The following is an 18,580-nucleotide window of genomic DNA, read 5'->3' as shown; positions in this document are numbered from 1 at the left end:
GGCAGCCCGCCTATTCGTCAAGCACATTGTGAAGCTTTGGGGAGTTCCGAAGAGCATTGTGAGCGACCGAGACCCTCGGTTTACTGGGCGGTTTTGGACGGAGCTCTTTAAGATGTTGGGGACCGATCTCAAGTTCTCGACAAGTTTCCACCCACAAACGGATGGGCAGACCGAGCGCATTAATGGCCTCCTCGAGATGTACCTGAGGCATTATGTGAGCGCTCACCAGCGGGATTGGGCGAAGCTACTCGACATCGCCCAATTTTCTTATAACTTGCAGCGAAGCGAGGCTACAGGCAAGAGTCCGTTCGAGATCATCATGGGATTCCAGCCCATGACCCCCAATGCCATAGCCTCAACTTACGGAGGGAAAAGCCCCGCGGCACACAAGCTCGCCCGCGAATGGCATGAGGAAGCGGACATCACGCGAGCCTATCTCGACAAAGCCGCGAGGAAAATGAAGAAATGGGCTGATACAAGGAGACGGCATGTTGAGTACAAGGAAGGAGATCAAGTCATGATCAAGCTCCTACCCCAACAATTCAAGACTTTGCGGAAAGTTCACAAGGGGTTAGTGAGGCGCTACGAGGGACCCTTCCGAGTTGTTCGACGTGTAGGCAACGTCTCGTATCAACTCCAACTTCCGCCAAGACTCAAGATCCATCCGGTCTTCCATGTGAGCCTTCTCAAGCCATATCATGAAGACATGGGAGAACCAAGTCGCGGAGAATCGAGGCGCGCGCCAACTGCCGTTGTCACCGCGTTCGACAAAGATGTGAACTACATCATTGCGGACCGAACGGTTTCGAGGAGGGGCGTGCCAGCACATAGTGAGTACTTGGTGAAGTGGAAAAACCTCCCCGAGAGCGAAGCCACTTGGGAACGGGAAGATGATTTGTGGCAATTCGCTGAGCACATCCAGCACTTCAAGCACGAGAGCGCGACGAGGACGCCGCAAGCTTAGGTGGGGGAGGATGTTGCGGACCGCCCAATTCGCTAGCCCAATTGCCCCAATTTCGGGCTAGAGAGCCAACACAAGGCCAAGAGTGCTAGCTTGGCCCAATTCCGGAAGGTTCTATGCAACTCTAGCACATGTGAACATGTAAATATTCTAGAATACTTTATACAATTCCAGAACATGCAAATAGCTAGGAAATTGTAAAATACTCTAGAGTTTGACCAAGTTTGGCAAAGTTAGGTGAAGTTAGGCAAAGTTAGGCAAAGTTAGGCAAAGTTAGGCAAAGCCTCCCCTATAAATATGGGATGGCATTAAGCATTTGGATCCAACAAGCACTGTAATCTCTCTTTGTGCAATACAAGTTTCTTTGGCTCAATTGCTCTCTTCTCTTGTTCGAGAATCTCTAGGCTTACTTAGCAACATTCGGCAAAGTTGTCTAAGTGCCGCACGGGTTAGCTGCGCAAAACACTCATCCCGTGACACTAAGCTCAATTACTTGTATGATGAGGCCAAGCTGGTGTGCTGGGACCCATCAAAATTTAATAGGCTAGACACTAAGATGTTATCATCTCCATTTTCATCGAAGTATTCACCTATCTCAATTTTCATCCACCCATCTCCACTATGTTGATATAGTCGAGCTTCATTGCTTCAAAGATCTAATAACACCCTTCGCCTTTTCCATCATCAATTCCTTAAACGTGGACTCCAGACTCTAAAAGGCCTTTATTAAAATCCATAGCTTGACTTAGTAAACTTGAACTAAAGGTAAGCTGCCTGGTTGATACCTAAGCACAGAATTATAGTCTTTATTCTACTTTTGACATCAAACAACCACACATACTACTTGAGTTTAGCTACCTCTAAGAAACCTGCTACTGCATTGACACATGCATGGAGTAAATGAAATCATAATATATACTGCACTAGTTAGCACTCAAAAGTGTCAACGATGTTGATAGTAATCCCAAAGGTAATAGCGCGAATTACCTAGACTTTGGTAGAGAAGTCCAAGTCCAATAGTTGGGCGTACCTTTATGCAATGTAAGGCCCTCTTGCCCCAACCACGTAACATTTTTTCCCACTCTCCTTCGGTGCAAAGCTCTGTTGAAGGACAATGACAATTAGCTAGATTAATTTTCCCATTCTATCGTCCAGTGTTACCGAAAAATGCATAATAAATGGTATGGTTTTGCATACAATTGGATGTGACAAACTTTTCTATAAAGCTTAGCAAATAGCCTCTTGCCCCAACCACGTAGCATTTTCTCCCGGTCTCTTTCTCCTGTGCAAAGGATATATATAATGACCATATGTTAGCCAGATTATAATTTTTCGAATTTATACTATATGGCACGGTTATGCATGTTCAACTGGATGTGACAAACTTTAAAATAAGATCTTAAGTTTTAGAACCTAATAAGATTAAGGAGTAATATTTACCTTTATAAGAAACTTAAAGTCAGCTATGTGATGACTTCAAGGTTGTTGAAGCTAGCAAGTCATTTTTTAGATATTATGTATACAAATGTACGATAAGGCAGGGCACACAAAATCAATTATATGAACCAGCCAATCAAGCTTTTAGTGAAATAAGATTCTTTCATCATTTCTCAATTTGCAAATTAGGAGTCATAAGCATAATAGTCAATAGAGAAATAACTCAAAGCTTACCATGGTACCATTGTTGATAAAGATGGGGTGGTGATAAAGATGAAAAATAAGGACTTTCTTAGACAAGGAGGTGACCAAAGATGAAGAAGAGACAGAGTTGGGAATGATCAACTTGTGATCGGACGGCAGAAACTTCTCCCACACCAAATCCGAATCCGCAGCTGATTTAAATACAGGAGATACCACTGCTAATCTACAAGCATCGCGAGGAGCTGTGAGAGAAATCATGTGCGAGATGCGCTCTACTGGCAGAACATTCGTAATATCCATTTCACTTCTCTTTACACACTGGAAAAGAAAGTGAGCTTTAATAGGAAACTTTAACACGCCTTCTTTTTGAAGTTGTCGGTTGCTTCCTTTCAACGACTTCTTTGGGAAGTTGAGAGCAAATATTATCCAACTACCTAACAAATCGAATAATTACAATAAGTTTCAAAAGATAATAAATAATTACAACTTCTTGTCAACAATTTTCTTAATTGAGTTATGACTCGTTTGGGGTTGATTTAACTATTAAAATAAGTTGTTTTCACTATACCAATGAAATAAGCCACTGAACAAAAAATTAACTAGGTATTTAAGAGAGAATGTTGGAAGTTTCTTTTGATAAGTTCTGTTACTAAAGTGTTATTTTATTGTATAATATAATATGAACCAAAATTGAAAGAAGTTTAAATTATCTTGTTTTTCTTGATTAATTCAATAGGTTATCTAGAATCAATTTTCTCTTTTTAAAACATTATGAAGTGAATAAGAAAAAAAAAATCAACTAGTTAAAATCTAATGAACTTTGTAACTCATCCATATAAAATATAATAAAATTTATAACACAATAAAAAAATTTGACAAAAATAAAAAATAATACATATAATGTTCATGTTGTACTAAATGCTATGATACATTAAATCTTCCATTTCTTCTAGTAGGATTACTTTAGATGTTATTGATTTCTAATGTAGGGCTATCATAAAATATGACATAATTTTTTTAATAGAATAATAAGGTTATGATTAGAATATGAAAGTGTATGATGACTTTTATAAGATGCTTTTAAAAATTGCTGCCAAAATAAAAAAAAGTAAATATTAAAAGATTTAGCAAACTTTTAAATATATATATATATATATATATATATATATATATATATATTATTGAATAAGTTGCTTTTTGCATTTAATTTCAATTTCAAATGGGGCTTCAATTGGCCCCCTCCTTCCTTATCCTTGAAGTCAAAAGTTTAAGTTTTCACGTAAATGTAAGAATTTTTTAAAATTATTCAATAAGATTGAAATGATCAATTAAAAATTATTCCAAAAAACTTTAGCGACAAACCTTTTTTTTTCCCCTTTCTTTTATTACGCCCCTGTTTTTATTATTATTATTTTCATTATATGTTTATTCTTAGATGAAGTATATAAAAAGGGACATCCAAATGCTCCAAATTTTTTATTCTCCTCTTCAATTTATGGAACATGCTGAATACACTATTCTACTACGGACAAAAGATTTTTTCTCCAGAATATTAATAATTTGATCTCTGTATCCACAAGTTGAAAAAGGTCTTCATTTTAAGAATTTAGTTCTCTCCAATGAATTATAATAAGAAATAAATAATACTAATGTCATTTTCTATTTTATTTTTAATACTTTGCACAACGGGACTCGGCCCATTAGTAAAATACTTGCCCAGCCGCAACCAACGCAAACTTTGAAGTTTGAACCCAATTCTGAACTTATCCACATGAAATGATTTTCCAAAGATGAAGCATCAGTAATACATATAATACAACTCTGATCATAAAAGTAGTATATTATGCCCACCTAATGAGCTTAAATGCATCTAACATTAACATACTCATTACACAATGTTGCCGTGTCAAATATACAATTCAATCTATCAATAATTTTAGGCCTAAGCTCAATTCATTGTATAATTAGGCCATGCTTGGTGCTGGATCTTTCAAAATTTAATAGGATAGACGCTAATATGTTATCATCTCCGTTTTCATCAAAGTACTTACCCATCTCAACCTTCATCCATTCATCTCTTCTATCTTGAGATAGTCGAGCCTCATTGCTTCAAGGATCTAATAACACCCATCGCCTTTTCCCTTCATCGATTTCTTCAATGTAGACTCCACTCTAAAAGTTTTCAATGAAATCCGTGGATAGACTAAGAAAACCTAGACAAAAGGTAAGTTGCCTAGTTGATGCACGAGCACAGAAGGCTGGTCTCTATCCTTACTTGAACATCAAACAACCACACACGGTTGAGTTTAAACCTGCTATTGCTTTGACACGCATGAAGTAAATGAAATCATAATATACACTGGTAACTAAAGCCTCTCCCCTCCCACATGAACAGGGTATTCAACCTTTGATCTTTTCTTTTAACTCAATAAATGTTACCGACTGAACTGGTTGGTACGTAAAAGTACCGATGAAATTGATGGTAATACCAAAGATAAAAGTGCAAATTACCTAGACTTTAGTAGAGAAGTCCAATTCGAATAGCTGGGTGCACCTTCTCGTGCTGCACAAAGCCCTCACGCCCCAATCACGTAACATTTTTTCCCACTCTGCTCTGCTGCAAAGCTCTGTTGAAGGACAACGGCAATGTTAGCTAGATTAATTTTCCCATTTGATCGGCCTGTGTTGGGGACAAATGCATAATACCTGGTATGGCTTTTGCAAACAATTGGATATGACAAACTTTACTGTAAGTAGTGATCAGATATTAAAAACTCATCGCATTAATTATTTAACTAAATAACTAAACAAGAAACCTCTAGTTGGCTGTCTGATGACTTCATATATAATGAAGGTTTTTTCTGCTACTTCATATTACTATTTATGATGAAGTAGAAGGTTTACATAGCATGCAGTCCCATTTCACAAGAAAATACAATTAGCAGTAATATTTTTTTTTCCTTTTTTTGGGAGCATCAAGTTTATATACCACCAGCCAATAAAATGATAATATTTATGGGATGGTTTTGTATATTTGACATAATTTCATTAGCTACATTAACAGCAAGAAACACAAAATTGAGTCATCTAATTCCTCTACAATTAAAAATCAGAGGTATTTGCCATGCAATTAATTAACCTGTTCCTAAGAGCAGAAGTAGAATCATTGCCTATAAAGGATTCTTTATCATCATCTCATTTTTTACCCTAAAACCAAATTCGATCAATTTTAGCTAGATGATTAAAGAAAAATTGATCAAGTTTGACTTACCATGGTACCATTTTTATAAAGATGGGTTGTGACAAAGACGAAAACAAAGATCCTTCCTAGACAAAGTTGTGATCAAGGATGAATCAGAGACTGAACTGAAAACGATCTCTTTGTAGTCTCACCACAGAAACTTCACCCACGGAATCTGAATCCGCAGCAGATTTGAAGACATGACATACCAGTGATGATTTGCAAGCATCGCGAGGAACTGAAAGAGAAATGATGTGGGAAATGCACTCTGCAGACTGCTGATCAACAACGGTGATGTCCATTATTTTACTTTAAGTTCTAGATTCTGTCTTCCTTTGCAACTGAAAACAGTGCTGATGCCTTAATGCGCAAGGGGCCAAAGCAAGACTTCTTTGTTAAGGTATAAGTGCCAGTCGAAGTCAAGTCAATTAACAATGTTATTAAATTCTATCACCCAAAAAATAATAATAAAAAAGAGACTATGTTATTTATTGTTATTGCACGCAACTGGATAAATTGGCAATTAGAGAGTTGCGATAATAGCAGAATAGCGGAAATACCATATCAGATTGATTTAATTTGGGAGTTCTCACATAATCAGTTATTTAACATTCTAGCTTCCAAATTATAGTCGACGCTCATTTTACTCAATATATGTCAGTCCGTTTCATAAATAGGTCAAGCATAGTTTTAAGCGAGCAATTCATTTGTTCATTTATGATTTATTTAATAAATTGCATATTGTAATGTCACAATCTAAGCTAACATCTAAAGGTAACTCTGTAGTTTTAAGCAAGCAATTCATTTGTTCATTTATAATTTATTTAATAAATTGCATATTGTACTTGAAAAAATTTTCGAGTTCTAAAGATTTGTAATGCTTGAATATAATCTCCCTGATATAATTCTATATATTATTAAATTTAAAAATATATTTTGGAAAGACCCGTTTGGGATTGCTTTCGGGAGACTTAAAAGTGATTTTAAAAATCTAAAAATTAATTTTAATATTTGGTAAAAAAATATCAAAATCACTTTTGTCAAAATCAGTGCTCTTACAATTGATTGTGAAAACGTGGAAACAAGCTGTTTTTAGATTTTGATTTAAGAATTAATTTTATTCTTTAATACAATTTCATAAATATCCTTAAAATTGTTACCTAAACCCAAAATTATCATTATTCAAAATGGAAACAAAATCAATATTTTAAATAAAATTTTATTATAATTCATTAATATCAATTTATTAATATCAATTTATTGGACCAATTATTATTAATTTTGTTTCGTTATATTATAAATTTAACTATCAATTGTTGGATCAGGCTACGGTACCACAGTGGTACCGTGCCACATCCTTTGTCTTTTATGGCTCCAATATTGTAAATTTTCATATAACCCCCTTTTATTCGTTTTTATTTAAACTTTAATTCATAAATATTAAGTTAATATCTATTACATCCACATAAACATTTTAGTTAGCACCTTATACTATTTATTATTTACAAATTCTTATTATATATTGCACTTATATCACAATACCCCCTCTGTGAACCGAAATACCCATGCCGAACCCACAACCCGACCCGGATGCTATTTCCATTTCCGGCCACTTCACCGGCCAAGGTTGGTACCGATCGGAAGATCGTGCGATGCCGGTCATCTCCATGCCAATCTTGTCGCCGAAAAGCGTTCGGAAAACTCCCGATTGAAGCCGTGAAAAGCCGCGGAACCGCCGCTTCAATTCGCCGCGATTTCTCCGGTTTCCGGTGATGCTATCACTTGAGTTTTGCTCCCCACGATTCCCTCTGTATTTTCCGACCAATCACAGCCACCGGGGGGAGCCGATTTGCCGTTGATCGATCATTAAAGGATTCACGGCTTTGGGAGCTCGATCCGGCGCCATCACCACACGTGAGAGGTCACCACCACCACCGTTGGACTCAGCTCGGCCAAAAGTGTCTAACTCGAGTTTCCCGTCGCCGTCAGTTGAAATCCGGTCACCGTTGGTCGGCATGGGTATTTCGGTAATGTTCACATGGATGCAGTTGAAATTAGTTTAATATTTACAAAGTAAAGTTTAAATAAAAAATAGTGAAAGGGGTTATATGATAATTTGCCACAAAAGACAAAAGGAAGTGGCATGGTGCCACTGTGGTACTGCAGGCTGATCCTCAATTGTTTTAAGATAAAAAATAAAATAAAATAAAATCAATATATTATAAATTTTAATTTTAGTAAAAATTATTATAATATACAATTAAAAATATTATATGTACATATTTTTATATGTATAAATAAATTTTATCCTATATTATATATATACATTTTAGTCACTTGTTTCTCTTAACAGTTTAACAGTAAAATTTATCAAATGTTTAAAATTACTTTTAAAACTCACAGTACTTCTGAAAATAAAATTAATCAAACACTTAATTTATTCTTTTTACAACTGATTATTTTTACAGCACAACTAAAAATAATTATTTTAAAAATTATAATATTCCCAAACTGGCCCGTAATATAAATGAGATTCTTGGAGACTAAAAATAGCTTGAATGGATTCCTAGATCACAACGTCAAAATTCTATATATACAAAAAGACTGATCAAAAAGCTTATGCGACATATTTACAAACATGAAAGATGTAACTAATAATTACACACACTTGTTTTAGTCATGTTAAAAATGCAGCACCAAAAAAGAAATGAATTCCACGAAATATCGTCAGCAGAAAAAGGCCAACATAAAACGTTGGTCTTATAAACAGTCTGCTATACATGCGGCTGTGCCAACTTAAAACAGTAAAGAGCTGAAACCATAAACATTAGCGGTGTATAGCAACAATATGGGACTCGACTAGCTTACAGAATCTGTAAGGTACAGACTGCAGCATCAGCCGTTGGATGTGGAGTGAGAAACTGAACAATAGAAAATCGGATGGTGGGATGACGGGAGATGTTTGTTACAGAATCTGTACCATAGACAGGTCCAACAATATGTTGCTGTAATGGCATTTATCTGCCATTTTTAGGCCTAACCTCAATTCCCTGGATAATGATACCATGCTTAGGACTGTAGCCATCAAAATCAAACACACTACAAATGACAGTTCCATCATCTCCATTTTCATTAAAGAACTCACCCATTTTAATCTCCATCCACCCATCTCCCCTGTCTTGAGATAGCTGAGGCATATCCTTCGGAAGATCTAGTACCACTCTATACCTTTCCTCAGTATCGCTTCCCTCAAAGTGGACACCAAACTCTATAGGTCTTCTTTCAAACCCATACCTGGTATCGACAAACTTGAACACAAGGTAAGCTGCGTAAATAGTTTTCAAGGACAAAATTTTTGTCTCTATCCTTCCTTTAATTTCAAACCACCACACAAGCTTGAGTTCAGCCACTTCAGCAAACCTGCAAATACATAAGGATAATATGCATAGATCGACCTAAATGATAGCTTTTGTTATATAATTATTAGAAAATATCTTCTCATAATCTGAGCTCCTTGAGTCTTTAAACATTTTTGCCACATATTTATTAGTAATAGTGTATGTCGTTAGGGTTTACTAGTAATAGTAATTCATCTAAGTGAACTTAGCTTAGAAGAATGATACATCATGTGAAACTCCTGATTCGGCACTAATATATACCACTTACATGTGGCTTGCCATGAGCATTTCGAATTAGAAACCAATGAAACAGATACAAAGATGATGGTGGACAAAAGACCAAACCTAGACTCTGGTAGATAAGACCATATCCAATAACTGGGTGTATTTCCCCATTCAATATAAAACTCTCTTGCTCTAACCATGAAACACTTTTTCCCGCTTTCTTTATCCAGCACAAAGCTCTGTCAGAGAATGACAATTAACGTTAGCTTCAAGATTTCCCGTTCATTCAAAGAAGAGATTGCACTGAATCATATTTATACTCTTATCTAAAATTGAGGTTATATCATAGAAGAGGAAAATTTTAATCCCTGTTTGGTATTTGAGGTGTAGTAACTTTGAACCATAGCTACAATAAAAAAAATGTAATTATGAAAATAAAACAGATAGTATATAACAAATATAACTTTTAAGCCACAATAACAAGTGTTGTAGTTTAAAAGTTATAGTTGTTTAATCTCAAAACCAAACGGGCCTTAGTCAGCACAAATGTTGACAATTAATCCTTGTCATTTAGCAAGTCATTTATTGGATATTTCAATGCATAACAAGTCATCTATGGTGTTTTAATTTAGTCATTTGACTTATTTCATAAGAAGATCGAATAGCTCAAGCAAAAACAGAGCAATTATCGGCGCTTACTATGCCCAAAACCAGGGGGAAAATAAATTCCGTCACAAATTAAGAATCAAAATCAATTAAGGACAGACAATCCAGATAAAGAAGATTCTTATAATTTCACCAATTTCTCATTTGGACCCATGACTAGAATTCCATTTTCTAGTTTAATCAGCAGATCAATCATACGCTAAAATTAATGGCTTAATTAATCATCCAACATATGCTTTGCGTAAAAATTTGACATATACATTTAAAAAAAAAAAAAAAGAACAAAGTAAAGTTTGGCTTACCATAGTACCATTATTGATGATGATGGGGTTGTGACAAAGATGAAAATAAAGATCCTTCTTAGACAAAGAAGTAATCAAAGATGAATCAGAGGCCGAATCGGAAATGATCTGCTCGTAATCGGATGGCAGAAACTTCTCCCATACATAATCTGAATCCGCAGCTGATTTGAAGATGGGACATGCTATTGATGATCTGCAGGCATCGCGAGCAGTTGAAAGAGAAATTATGCGGGAAATGCACTCTGGTGGCAGAACAAATGTTATATCCATTTTACTTCTTGCAACTCGTAGCAAGACAAGTGAGTGACTTTGAAATACAAACGGTAAAGGCAAACAGGCAAGACTTCTTCGTTAAGTTAATGGTAAATATGATCCAACAACCTAATGTTTTGCTTAATGTCAAACAATTACGCAAGGTTTTAAAAGAGAGCAACTCATTACAACTTCTTTCAAAGTGAAAAAGTTCTCGGATATGAGATCCTGCACTTTTGACTGTACACTCAAATAAATCGACGTTCATTATTTTATCCTCAATATTGTGGGAAGTCATTGCTACATTAAACTTATCTCTTGACTAATTTGTCCACGTAAAAATATAGTTATCCCTAAGTTTATATGATTAAATGACCGAAAACCTCTTTTAACTTGAAACTACTAAGATATATAAACACTAAATTAACTTTAATTTCTATTTTTGGGTAAAAGTTTGTTTAGTTCCTATATTTTAAGGTTAATTTCATTTAGTACTTGTATTTTTAAAAATACCTCAAAATATTTCTGTTGTTAAACTATTGACACCCCTGCCATTATTTTTTATTCTTTTGGCTTGCTTTTACAATATTACCTTTTTACAATAATTTTTTTTGGGGGACATTAATAAAAAAAAAATAGAATACAATTACCCCAAAAGTAAAATAAAAAACAAAAAGAATATATATGAATCTTTGTAGAAGCTCACGTTGTGTCCAAAAAATTACCATTGTAAAAAGATTAAATTACCAATTTTTTGACGTTAATAAAAAAATAATATATTTAACTCCCCAGCAAAGTGCTCCACAAAAATTGATATATATATATATATTGTTTTTATTTTACTTTTGGTGTTAAATTAGTACTTTAATTTTTGTATTAATGTCAAAACAATGAAACATTATTGTAAGAGAATAATATTGTAAAAGCAAGCAAAAATAAACATAAAGTAATTGCAAGTGTGTCAATAATTTAATTGTAAGAATGTTTTGAGGTATTTTTAAAAATACAGGAACTAAACCCACACTAAACTCAAAATATAGAGACTAAATGAACTTTTGCCATTATTTTTTACCTTTTAGCTTCTCTCTTGTTGGCAAAAAAACCTACACAAGTAACTGCAAGTCAAGCAGAAATTGAGGTGGTGTTTTTTCTTTTATGGTCTGAAATATAAGTGGATGTCAATTTGGCTAAAGTTGATAAATTTAAATACATAAGTCTAAATAATAAGTTTATTTTTCTTTTTCAAACATTTGATTATAAGTGCTAATTGTTTTGTTTTTATAAAACAAAAACATCTTAACTTTAATTGTCAAACATTTTTTAATAAACTTAATTGTTAAATATTAATTTATTAAGAGGTGGCAAATGGGTTACAACACGGATACAAAATAATTTTGTATCGATAAATATTAACATGATTAATAAATAGATTGACATGACATGACAAATCAAATAACAATGTTGTTTCGACTTTCTATGTTAAATCACTCAATGCGATTGCACATTTATAATATGAATATTAATTAATACATAATAATATTATTAAAAAATTAACTAATCTATATATTGAATAATAAATTAATTATTTGTGTCATATCTATATTGTGTTATAAAATTTATTTATATTATGTCAACTTATGTATGACCTATTTTAAAGAGTAATATTGCCTTATTTGTTAATTTTTAAATAATTTTTAATTTTTTTATAAGAATATGTTAAGCGGTCAAAATGATTAACACCATAAGTAAACAAGTAGAAATCATGTTTTGATATTTTGACATGATTAATAAATGTGCAATATCCTTATTTGCTTAAATTTGACACGACTCGAATAAGATACAATAAGAACACAACACAATTACATGAATTGACTCGCCTAATTTATTTATTGTGTATGAATATCAATAATTAAAAATGTGAAATGATCTGTACAAAAATTATATTAGTACTACAAAAAAATTTATTTGACTCTCTTTTATGATAAAAGTGTTGGCATATTATTATTAGAAAAAAATGTTTTTTTTATGCACAAGAAAAGAGTTGCATTTAAACTATTATACATATATCTTCAGCCTTATTAAAAAAAAGAAAAGAAAAAGAAAAGGCCAGATGCATAAATAATATATTAATGGTACTTTTGAAAAAATAATTATGACTCTCTTTCGTATCTTTTACCATTTAGATATAAGTTAGGAGAGTTAATTTTTTAGGAAAGTTCATTTTTTCCCCTCAGACTTAATTGTTTCATATTTAAATATAAGTTATACATAAAAAAAAAACTAGTTGAATTCTTTAAATGTCTGAAAAATTAGCAGATTTAGACTCAAGGAAAGAGAAAAACAAATAGTTCATATATGTATCACAAATAAACAAGTAGAAATTAAATAAAAATATAATTCAAAGAAATACCAATCACAAGAGATATAAATTTTTACATGAAAGACCCAACTACTAAAAACCACGGAATCTTAGTTTGATATAACGTTTTACTATATAATTAGTGGGATTACAACATAAATACTCTTCTTTATATAACACGAGAAGCTCACAACATTAAAAATCTTATCACCCTTGGCTTGACTTACAATCTATTGTTCTCACAAGTATTTCAAATAACAGCTAAAGAGAGAATGCAACAAAAATCAAGACCAACAAAAACCTAAAGGATGATGTTAGAAACATGCCTTTTGAATTTGGAAAAAAAGCAGAATCAAAATTACCTTATCATCTTATTGAATTTTCAAACCCTGGCCCCTAGTTGCAAGTGTTAGTCACTGTTTCTTTTCAAGAGATTTTGGCTTCGCTTATCACTCTTCACACATATAAAGCAACTATCACTTCTACTTTGTTAGGAAATTGAGATGTTTTCCAAGATTACTCTTAGCAATTTGTCAAGCAACGAATAAATAGAAAAATTAAATGGATAATGCACCAATCACACCCATTTTATTCCTTAAATACCCTTAAAAGGTCAAGAATATTACAAAAATAATTCACACACTCTCACAAATCACTCTTAGAAACTATTTTGCTTCTTATGTTTTCTTCTTCTTACACTTGATGCATACAACACAAATGACAAGGGTATTTATAGTACCCAAAACTTAATTATAACCACACATAAACTAAACAAATTTAATCACAACCACTCCTTTACTCTCAACCACCACACTATTATCAACCTAACTCATTCCACTTACACCTACTTCACCAACCACACCTACCACATCAATCACACCAACCTTACCTATCACAAGAAACTTCTATGAAGTGGACTTGGGTTTCTTCAAATTGGATCAAGTTTATGATCTACCCCCCCCCCCCCTAAACTTGATCCTGTGGCACCAAGCAAACTTCTGAATTTTACAAAGTCTTCTTGCTTGAGCGGCTTGGTGAAAATATCAGCTGCTTGATCCTGTGATTTCACATACTTGACTTGAACTTCTTTTCTTGTAATACACTCCCTTATGAAAGGATAGTGAGTATCTATGTGTTTGCTTCGATCATGAAAACTGAATTATTGGGTAGGGCAATTGTTGATTTGTTATCAATACAAATTTCGGTTAGCTCTTCTTGTGGCAAACCCAACTCCTTCAGCAAATTTCTGAACTAAATTGCATAACAAACACTTGATGTAACAACTAAGTACTCAGCTTCTCAGGTGTGAAGTGTGACAACTGATTACTTGTTTGACATCCACATGAAAGCAGTGTCTCCTATAAAGAGCACAAATCCTCTGGTGCTCTTTCGATCATTTACATCTCCACCCCAATCGCTATCATTATATCCAACAAGCTTGTAGTCATTAGAAAATGAATATAACAAGCCAAAATTAATTGTACCTTTAATGTAGCAAAGAATTCTTTTAGCAGCTTTAAAATGGGTGGTTCTTGGATTCTCTATATATTGACTCACAAGTCCAAAAACATAAAGGATATATGGTCTCGTGCATGTCAAATAACGTAAGCTTCCGACTAAATCCTTAAAGAATATTGGATCTACATCTTCACCTTTATCATGTTTAGATAACTTGACTCCACATTCCACTAGCATGCTTATAGGCTTGCAATCATTCATCTTAAACTTCTTGAGAATCTCTCTTGCATAGCTTTCTTAAGAAATAAATATGCCTTCTTCTTTTTGCTTGACTTCAATCCCAAGGTAATATGCCATCAATCTGATGTTAGTCATCTCGAACTTTTTAATCATCATTGACACGACTCAAAAGTGTATTACTCTCAAGTATAAGAGTGTCTAGTTATAATATAACCCGGTGAGACCGGGGTCGAACCACATGGAGTTTTAAATCTAGTAAAATTGAGAAAATTAATTGTGGGGAAAAGAAATTATTTGAAATCAATTTAAAAATAAGCTAAGGTTTAGGATCCACTCTCTATATTCAAACTATAATTTTAATACTCTCTCATTTATATTTTGCCTCACTTTTACCAATTAATCATTATATCATTTAATTCTATGTGTGTGGATAAATATAGAATAAAGTACCTAATGTGCCACACTATATTAATGTGTCGACATTATGTCAAAATACCATAAAATCCAGTGAGATTTATAAATTAACATGATATAAAAATAATTAGAAAAGAATTAAATAAACTTAAAAACTTATTTGAGAAAATAATAATAATTAATAGTTTGAAACATTGAGCTTCACCATTCACCTCGGCTTAATAAAATTAGCTACTCATATTGAAAGAAAACACAACACTCTTTTTATTTGATAAACTTTTTGAAATATATTACAAAGAAAATTGATACAAACGGAAACAAGAAAAGAAAAAAAGATAGAAAATCTTCAGTCTCGGCTTCAGCTCTCAAAAATAGCTCTCTCCCTGGCTTCTCGATACTCCGGCCTTTATAGGCAACAATTGCCTCCTCTTCATTCATTTTATTCTTATTTAATTTATTATTATATTTTTTTATAAATTAAATGAATGTTGAGAAGTGTGATGGCCAGGAGGCGTGATGGACTCCTGACCATCACAGGCAACCAAAACATGGTTGCCTTTTACTCTTTTGTCTTTTTGTTCTTTTTTTGTTTTTTTGTTTTTGTTTTTATTTTTTATTTATTTTTTATTTTTTTATTATTAGATCTCCTCAATTTTGTTCCAGTAGTTCTTCTTTGTTCCCGCTTTCAATTCCAATTCCATCTTTATTCCTGAAAAATATTTACAAGATAAAAATTAAAAAATTACGAATTAATTTAACATAAAATATATTTGGGGAGTATTAAAATAATTTAGAAATAATGAACGCATTAATCGACACAATAAGTGAAAAACTAATAATTTTATCATTATTAAATGTACACTTTTTAGTGTCAATCACACCCCCCCAACCAGCTTATTGCTAGGCCCTAGCAATTTAAGCGATAAAATTTAGAGAAATTTCAAAACCAAATTGAAAATCTTTTTTTTTTTTGAAAACTTGTGTTTACTTCCTTCATCAGATTAATGACAACAATCAAATAAAAGTATAAGCATTATCTTCAGCCTAAAGAAAATCACACCCGCACAAAACAATTCAGGAAAATCCTGTAAAATGATCAATCATCAGAGCTACATTAATCAAGCCACTTTTAAGAATGATACATCAAACCCCAAAATCTCACGATTAAGAGTGACTCTCTCAAAAGAAGATATACCCCCAAATTAATTTGTCACTCTAAAAAAAATGGTAAATTTGAGAGAATAATAAAACAATATCACACGCTCTCACCAAGATAAAAGAATAATGCCCACAGCTTAGAAATAAAATGATCTCAAGTCCAATGAATTACTAGCAAAATTTTATTTTATTTTTATGCATCACCACATCTTTTAGTCCATATTACCAGCTTTTACTTCAGACTATAGTTCCCAAAAATCGAGAAGGACTTTTATTAGGACGTAACGTAGGCTAGGGTCATGGCTAACAAAAAAGGTAATAGGGAAAACAAAAATATATGTTTGAAAAATAGGGGACTTTTTGGAGATTATAAGGTGTTTTTTTTTACTTGGATTTTTTTTCTCTTTTTTTTAATTAATTGATAGATACATATCATCTTTCTTCTCTCTCTCTCTCTTTTTTTTTTATATATATAGCACCATTATTAGGAATACATATCATCCATATTTTTAAACATAATTGGGTGATGGAAAACATAAAACATAAGGTGATACTCCTCATTGGAGTAGGAAAATATAATAGGTTACCAAAGAAAAAGTTTTTTTTTTTCAAAGGCTCAAAGGGGTTAACTATGAATTCTTTATAATAGGGTTGGCTAGAAAGGCTCAAACGGATCAAAAATGGCCTTTTGTCATCTTTTAGGGTTCTATATAATCTTTCATATCCACTAGTTCAATGGACTTTTAGATGCGGCTGTACAAACTTTTTTTTTTTTTTTAGAAAATATTGAGATCTTGTACAATAAATTGTGAAGCTGTATAGGCAAACAATGTTACTCTCCAAGGATAATAGGCTCAAAAACTCGCTTGGTCTTTTCATAACATGTACATTCCTTCAAATGGCTTAATCAATTTAACTCATTCAATTTCTCAATTTACGTTTCAACATGCAAAGGGAAAAACATAGTGTAACATAACTCAAGGCCGAAGATAATACGAATACCAAAATTTAAAAATCATCATGTTATCCAATGTTAAAAGATCACACTGAAAAAGAAAATAATTTTTTTTTTAAGAAAACACTAAAAAATTGGGACTAATTGCAGAAACTTAAGGGAGATGATTAAGAGAAAAAGAGAAAAAGACCGAAAACAAAAAGTTAGAAACATTTTTTTTTTTGGAAGAAAACACAAAAATTAAGAAGATGCGTTTCTAGAGGCACTACATTCTATATTCTGCCATCTTCGACTCAAATTTTTATCCAAAGTTAGTCTTTACAACAAAAATTAGTAAAAATATCACTAGGACTAAGACATTCCACAATTATTAACTATTCCCTCCCCCCAACCTGAAGGAGACATTGTCCTCAATGTCTAAAGAAAGGAATAGAGTTTAGAAGATATCACCTGGCCACTGCTGGAAATATTTACAGACGGAGAGTTAAATCTAATTTACACTTTTTACGAGAGTTACTGCCATCGTCATCAGTTGCCTAATCCAACGCCAAAGTCATGGGATCTGGCTCTGGTTTGTAAGCTTACAAACGATCAAGTAACTCATTAGCAGTAGGAGCACAACTGAAGAGTTTTTTCGCTGAGAATGGAATGAAATAATTTTTTATTGCATAATTAAGAAATGTTATTAAGCCATCATAAAAGTTATTAACATTTAACAAACCGATGGGTTTTTTATGGATATTCAAATGAGCCCAAGAAACAAATGTAATTAGTGCCTCCAAAGTTGCAAGGTCTCCTGGCAAGAAAATAAAAGCGTCAGCATGATTCAACATTTCAGATATTCTTTCTTGTATACCTAAGACAACTAACTCTTCTCCAGTTGGTGGGTATGATAGACATCCTAAAGGTTTTATGGCTTTTGGAATGATGCCTAGCACTTGGCTTCCTCGAACGAAAGCAGCTTCAGAGACAAGCTTTGATAACCCTCGGTCACCTCCTCCATATACAAGATGTAGTTTCCTCTTTGCTATAGCGCGACCAAGATCTACAGCTGCCTGAACGAACTCCTTATACTTTCCATAGCGAAATCCAAAAAGCACACAAATGTTTTTAAGTTGACTGCTTGAAGTTGCTGCCATTAGAACAATTCTAAAAAGAAATAATTTGTGAGTGCTTGAAAAGAAGTTTCTATTTAAGGATCTTGGTGACGGACATAATGATATACATATGTAAATGGGGTGGTGTGTTTGTCAAATGACACGTGAAGCTTTTAGCTTAATAATTCAAAGGCAAACAGTGAAAAGAAAAAG

General features: G+C 33.1%; 3 protein-coding genes across 5 annotated transcripts; all 3 read right to left on the bottom strand.

Annotated features, from left to right (window-relative positions):
• Positions 1–1,451: 1,451 nt before the first annotated feature.
• LOC18033164 (putative F-box protein PP2-B12) lies at positions 1,452–6,145 on the bottom strand. Its single transcript, XM_024186143.1, has 5 exons — positions 5,996–6,145; positions 2,641–2,920; positions 2,159–2,243; positions 1,949–2,062; positions 1,452–1,836 (listed from the first exon to the last, which is right to left on the bottom strand). Exons 1-5 carry the CDS (start codon positions 6,143–6,145, stop codon positions 1,812–1,814), a joined length of 654 nt encoding a protein of 217 aa, XP_024041911.1. The 3' UTR covers positions 1,452–1,811.
• A 2,400-nt stretch (positions 6,146–8,545) lies between these two features.
• On the bottom strand, positions 8,546–10,833 carry LOC18033150 (F-box protein At2g02240). 3 transcript variants are annotated; one of them, XM_024192157.1, is made up of 4 exons: positions 10,435–10,833; positions 9,587–9,705; positions 8,836–9,263; positions 8,546–8,684 (listed from the first exon to the last, which is right to left on the bottom strand). In XM_024192157.1, exons 1-3 carry the CDS (start codon positions 10,702–10,704, stop codon positions 8,861–8,863), a joined length of 792 nt encoding a protein of 263 aa, XP_024047925.1. In that variant the 5' UTR covers positions 10,705–10,833; the 3' UTR covers positions 8,546–8,684; positions 8,836–8,860. The 3 variants fall into 3 exon arrangements, with proteins under 3 accessions (XP_024047925.1, XP_024047931.1, XP_006420629.1); XM_024192163.1 differs by having other exon boundaries at positions 8,546–8,694; positions 8,846–9,263; XM_006420566.2 differs by having other exon boundaries at positions 8,546–9,263.
• Positions 10,834–17,851: 7,018 nt separating this feature from the next.
• LOC112099037 (probable cytokinin riboside 5'-monophosphate phosphoribohydrolase LOGL10) lies at positions 17,852–18,409 on the bottom strand. Its single transcript, XM_024186141.1, has 3 exons — positions 18,127–18,409; positions 17,992–18,066; positions 17,852–17,907 (listed from the first exon to the last, which is right to left on the bottom strand). Exons 1-3 carry the CDS (start codon positions 18,407–18,409, stop codon positions 17,852–17,854), a joined length of 414 nt encoding a protein of 137 aa, XP_024041909.1.
• Between the last annotated feature and the right edge of the window lie 171 nt (positions 18,410–18,580).

Source organism: Citrus clementina, unplaced genomic scaffold, assembly GCF_000493195.1.
Source record: "Citrus clementina cultivar Clemenules unplaced genomic scaffold, Citrus_clementina_v1.0 scaffold_9, whole genome shotgun sequence".
Taxonomy (NCBI): Eukaryota; Viridiplantae; Streptophyta; class Magnoliopsida; order Sapindales; family Rutaceae; genus Citrus; species Citrus x clementina.
This window is presented reverse-complemented; position numbering and strand designations above follow the sequence as displayed.

What these genes read in the sequence shown, in the direction of transcription:
- LOC18033164 (XM_024186143.1), bottom strand. Translation starts at nt 6,145, where the DNA reads ATGGACATCACCGTTGTTGATCAGCAGTCTGCAGAGTGCATTTCCCAC. An exon ending in CCCCATCTTTATCAACAATG is followed by an intron (nt 2,244 to 2,640) that starts GTACCATGGTAA and finishes TCCTTTGCACAG; the next exon opens with GAGAAAGAGACCGGGAGAAA. An exon ending in ACTTCTCTACCAAAGTCTAG is followed by an intron (nt 1,837 to 1,948) that starts GTAATTCGCGCT and finishes GTGTCAATGCAG; the next exon opens with TAGCAGGTTTCTTAGAGGTA.
- LOC18033150 (XM_006420566.2), bottom strand. Translation starts at nt 10,704, where the DNA reads ATGGATATAACATTTGTTCTGCCACCAGAGTGCATTTCCCGCATAATT. An exon ending in TCATCAATAATGGTACTATG is followed by an intron (nt 9,706 to 10,434) that starts GTAAGCCAAACT and finishes ATTCTCTGACAG; the next exon opens with AGCTTTGTGCTGGATAAAGA. An exon ending in TCTTATCTACCAGAGTCTAG is followed by an intron (nt 9,264 to 9,586) that starts GTTTGGTCTTTT and finishes ATGTATTTGCAG; the next exon opens with GTTTGCTGAAGTGGCTGAAC.
- LOC112099037 (XM_024186141.1), bottom strand. Translation starts at nt 18,409, where the DNA reads ATGGCAGCAACTTCAAGCAGTCAACTTAAAAACATTTGTGTGCTTTTT. An exon ending in AGAAGAGTTAGTTGTCTTAG is followed by an intron (nt 18,067 to 18,126) that starts GTATACAAGAAA and finishes TTTTCTTGCCAG; the next exon opens with GAGACCTTGCAACTTTGGAG. An exon ending in TATCCATAAAAAACCCATCG is followed by an intron (nt 17,908 to 17,991) that starts GTTTGTTAAATG and finishes TTCCATTCTCAG; the next exon opens with CGAAAAAACTCTTCAGTTGT.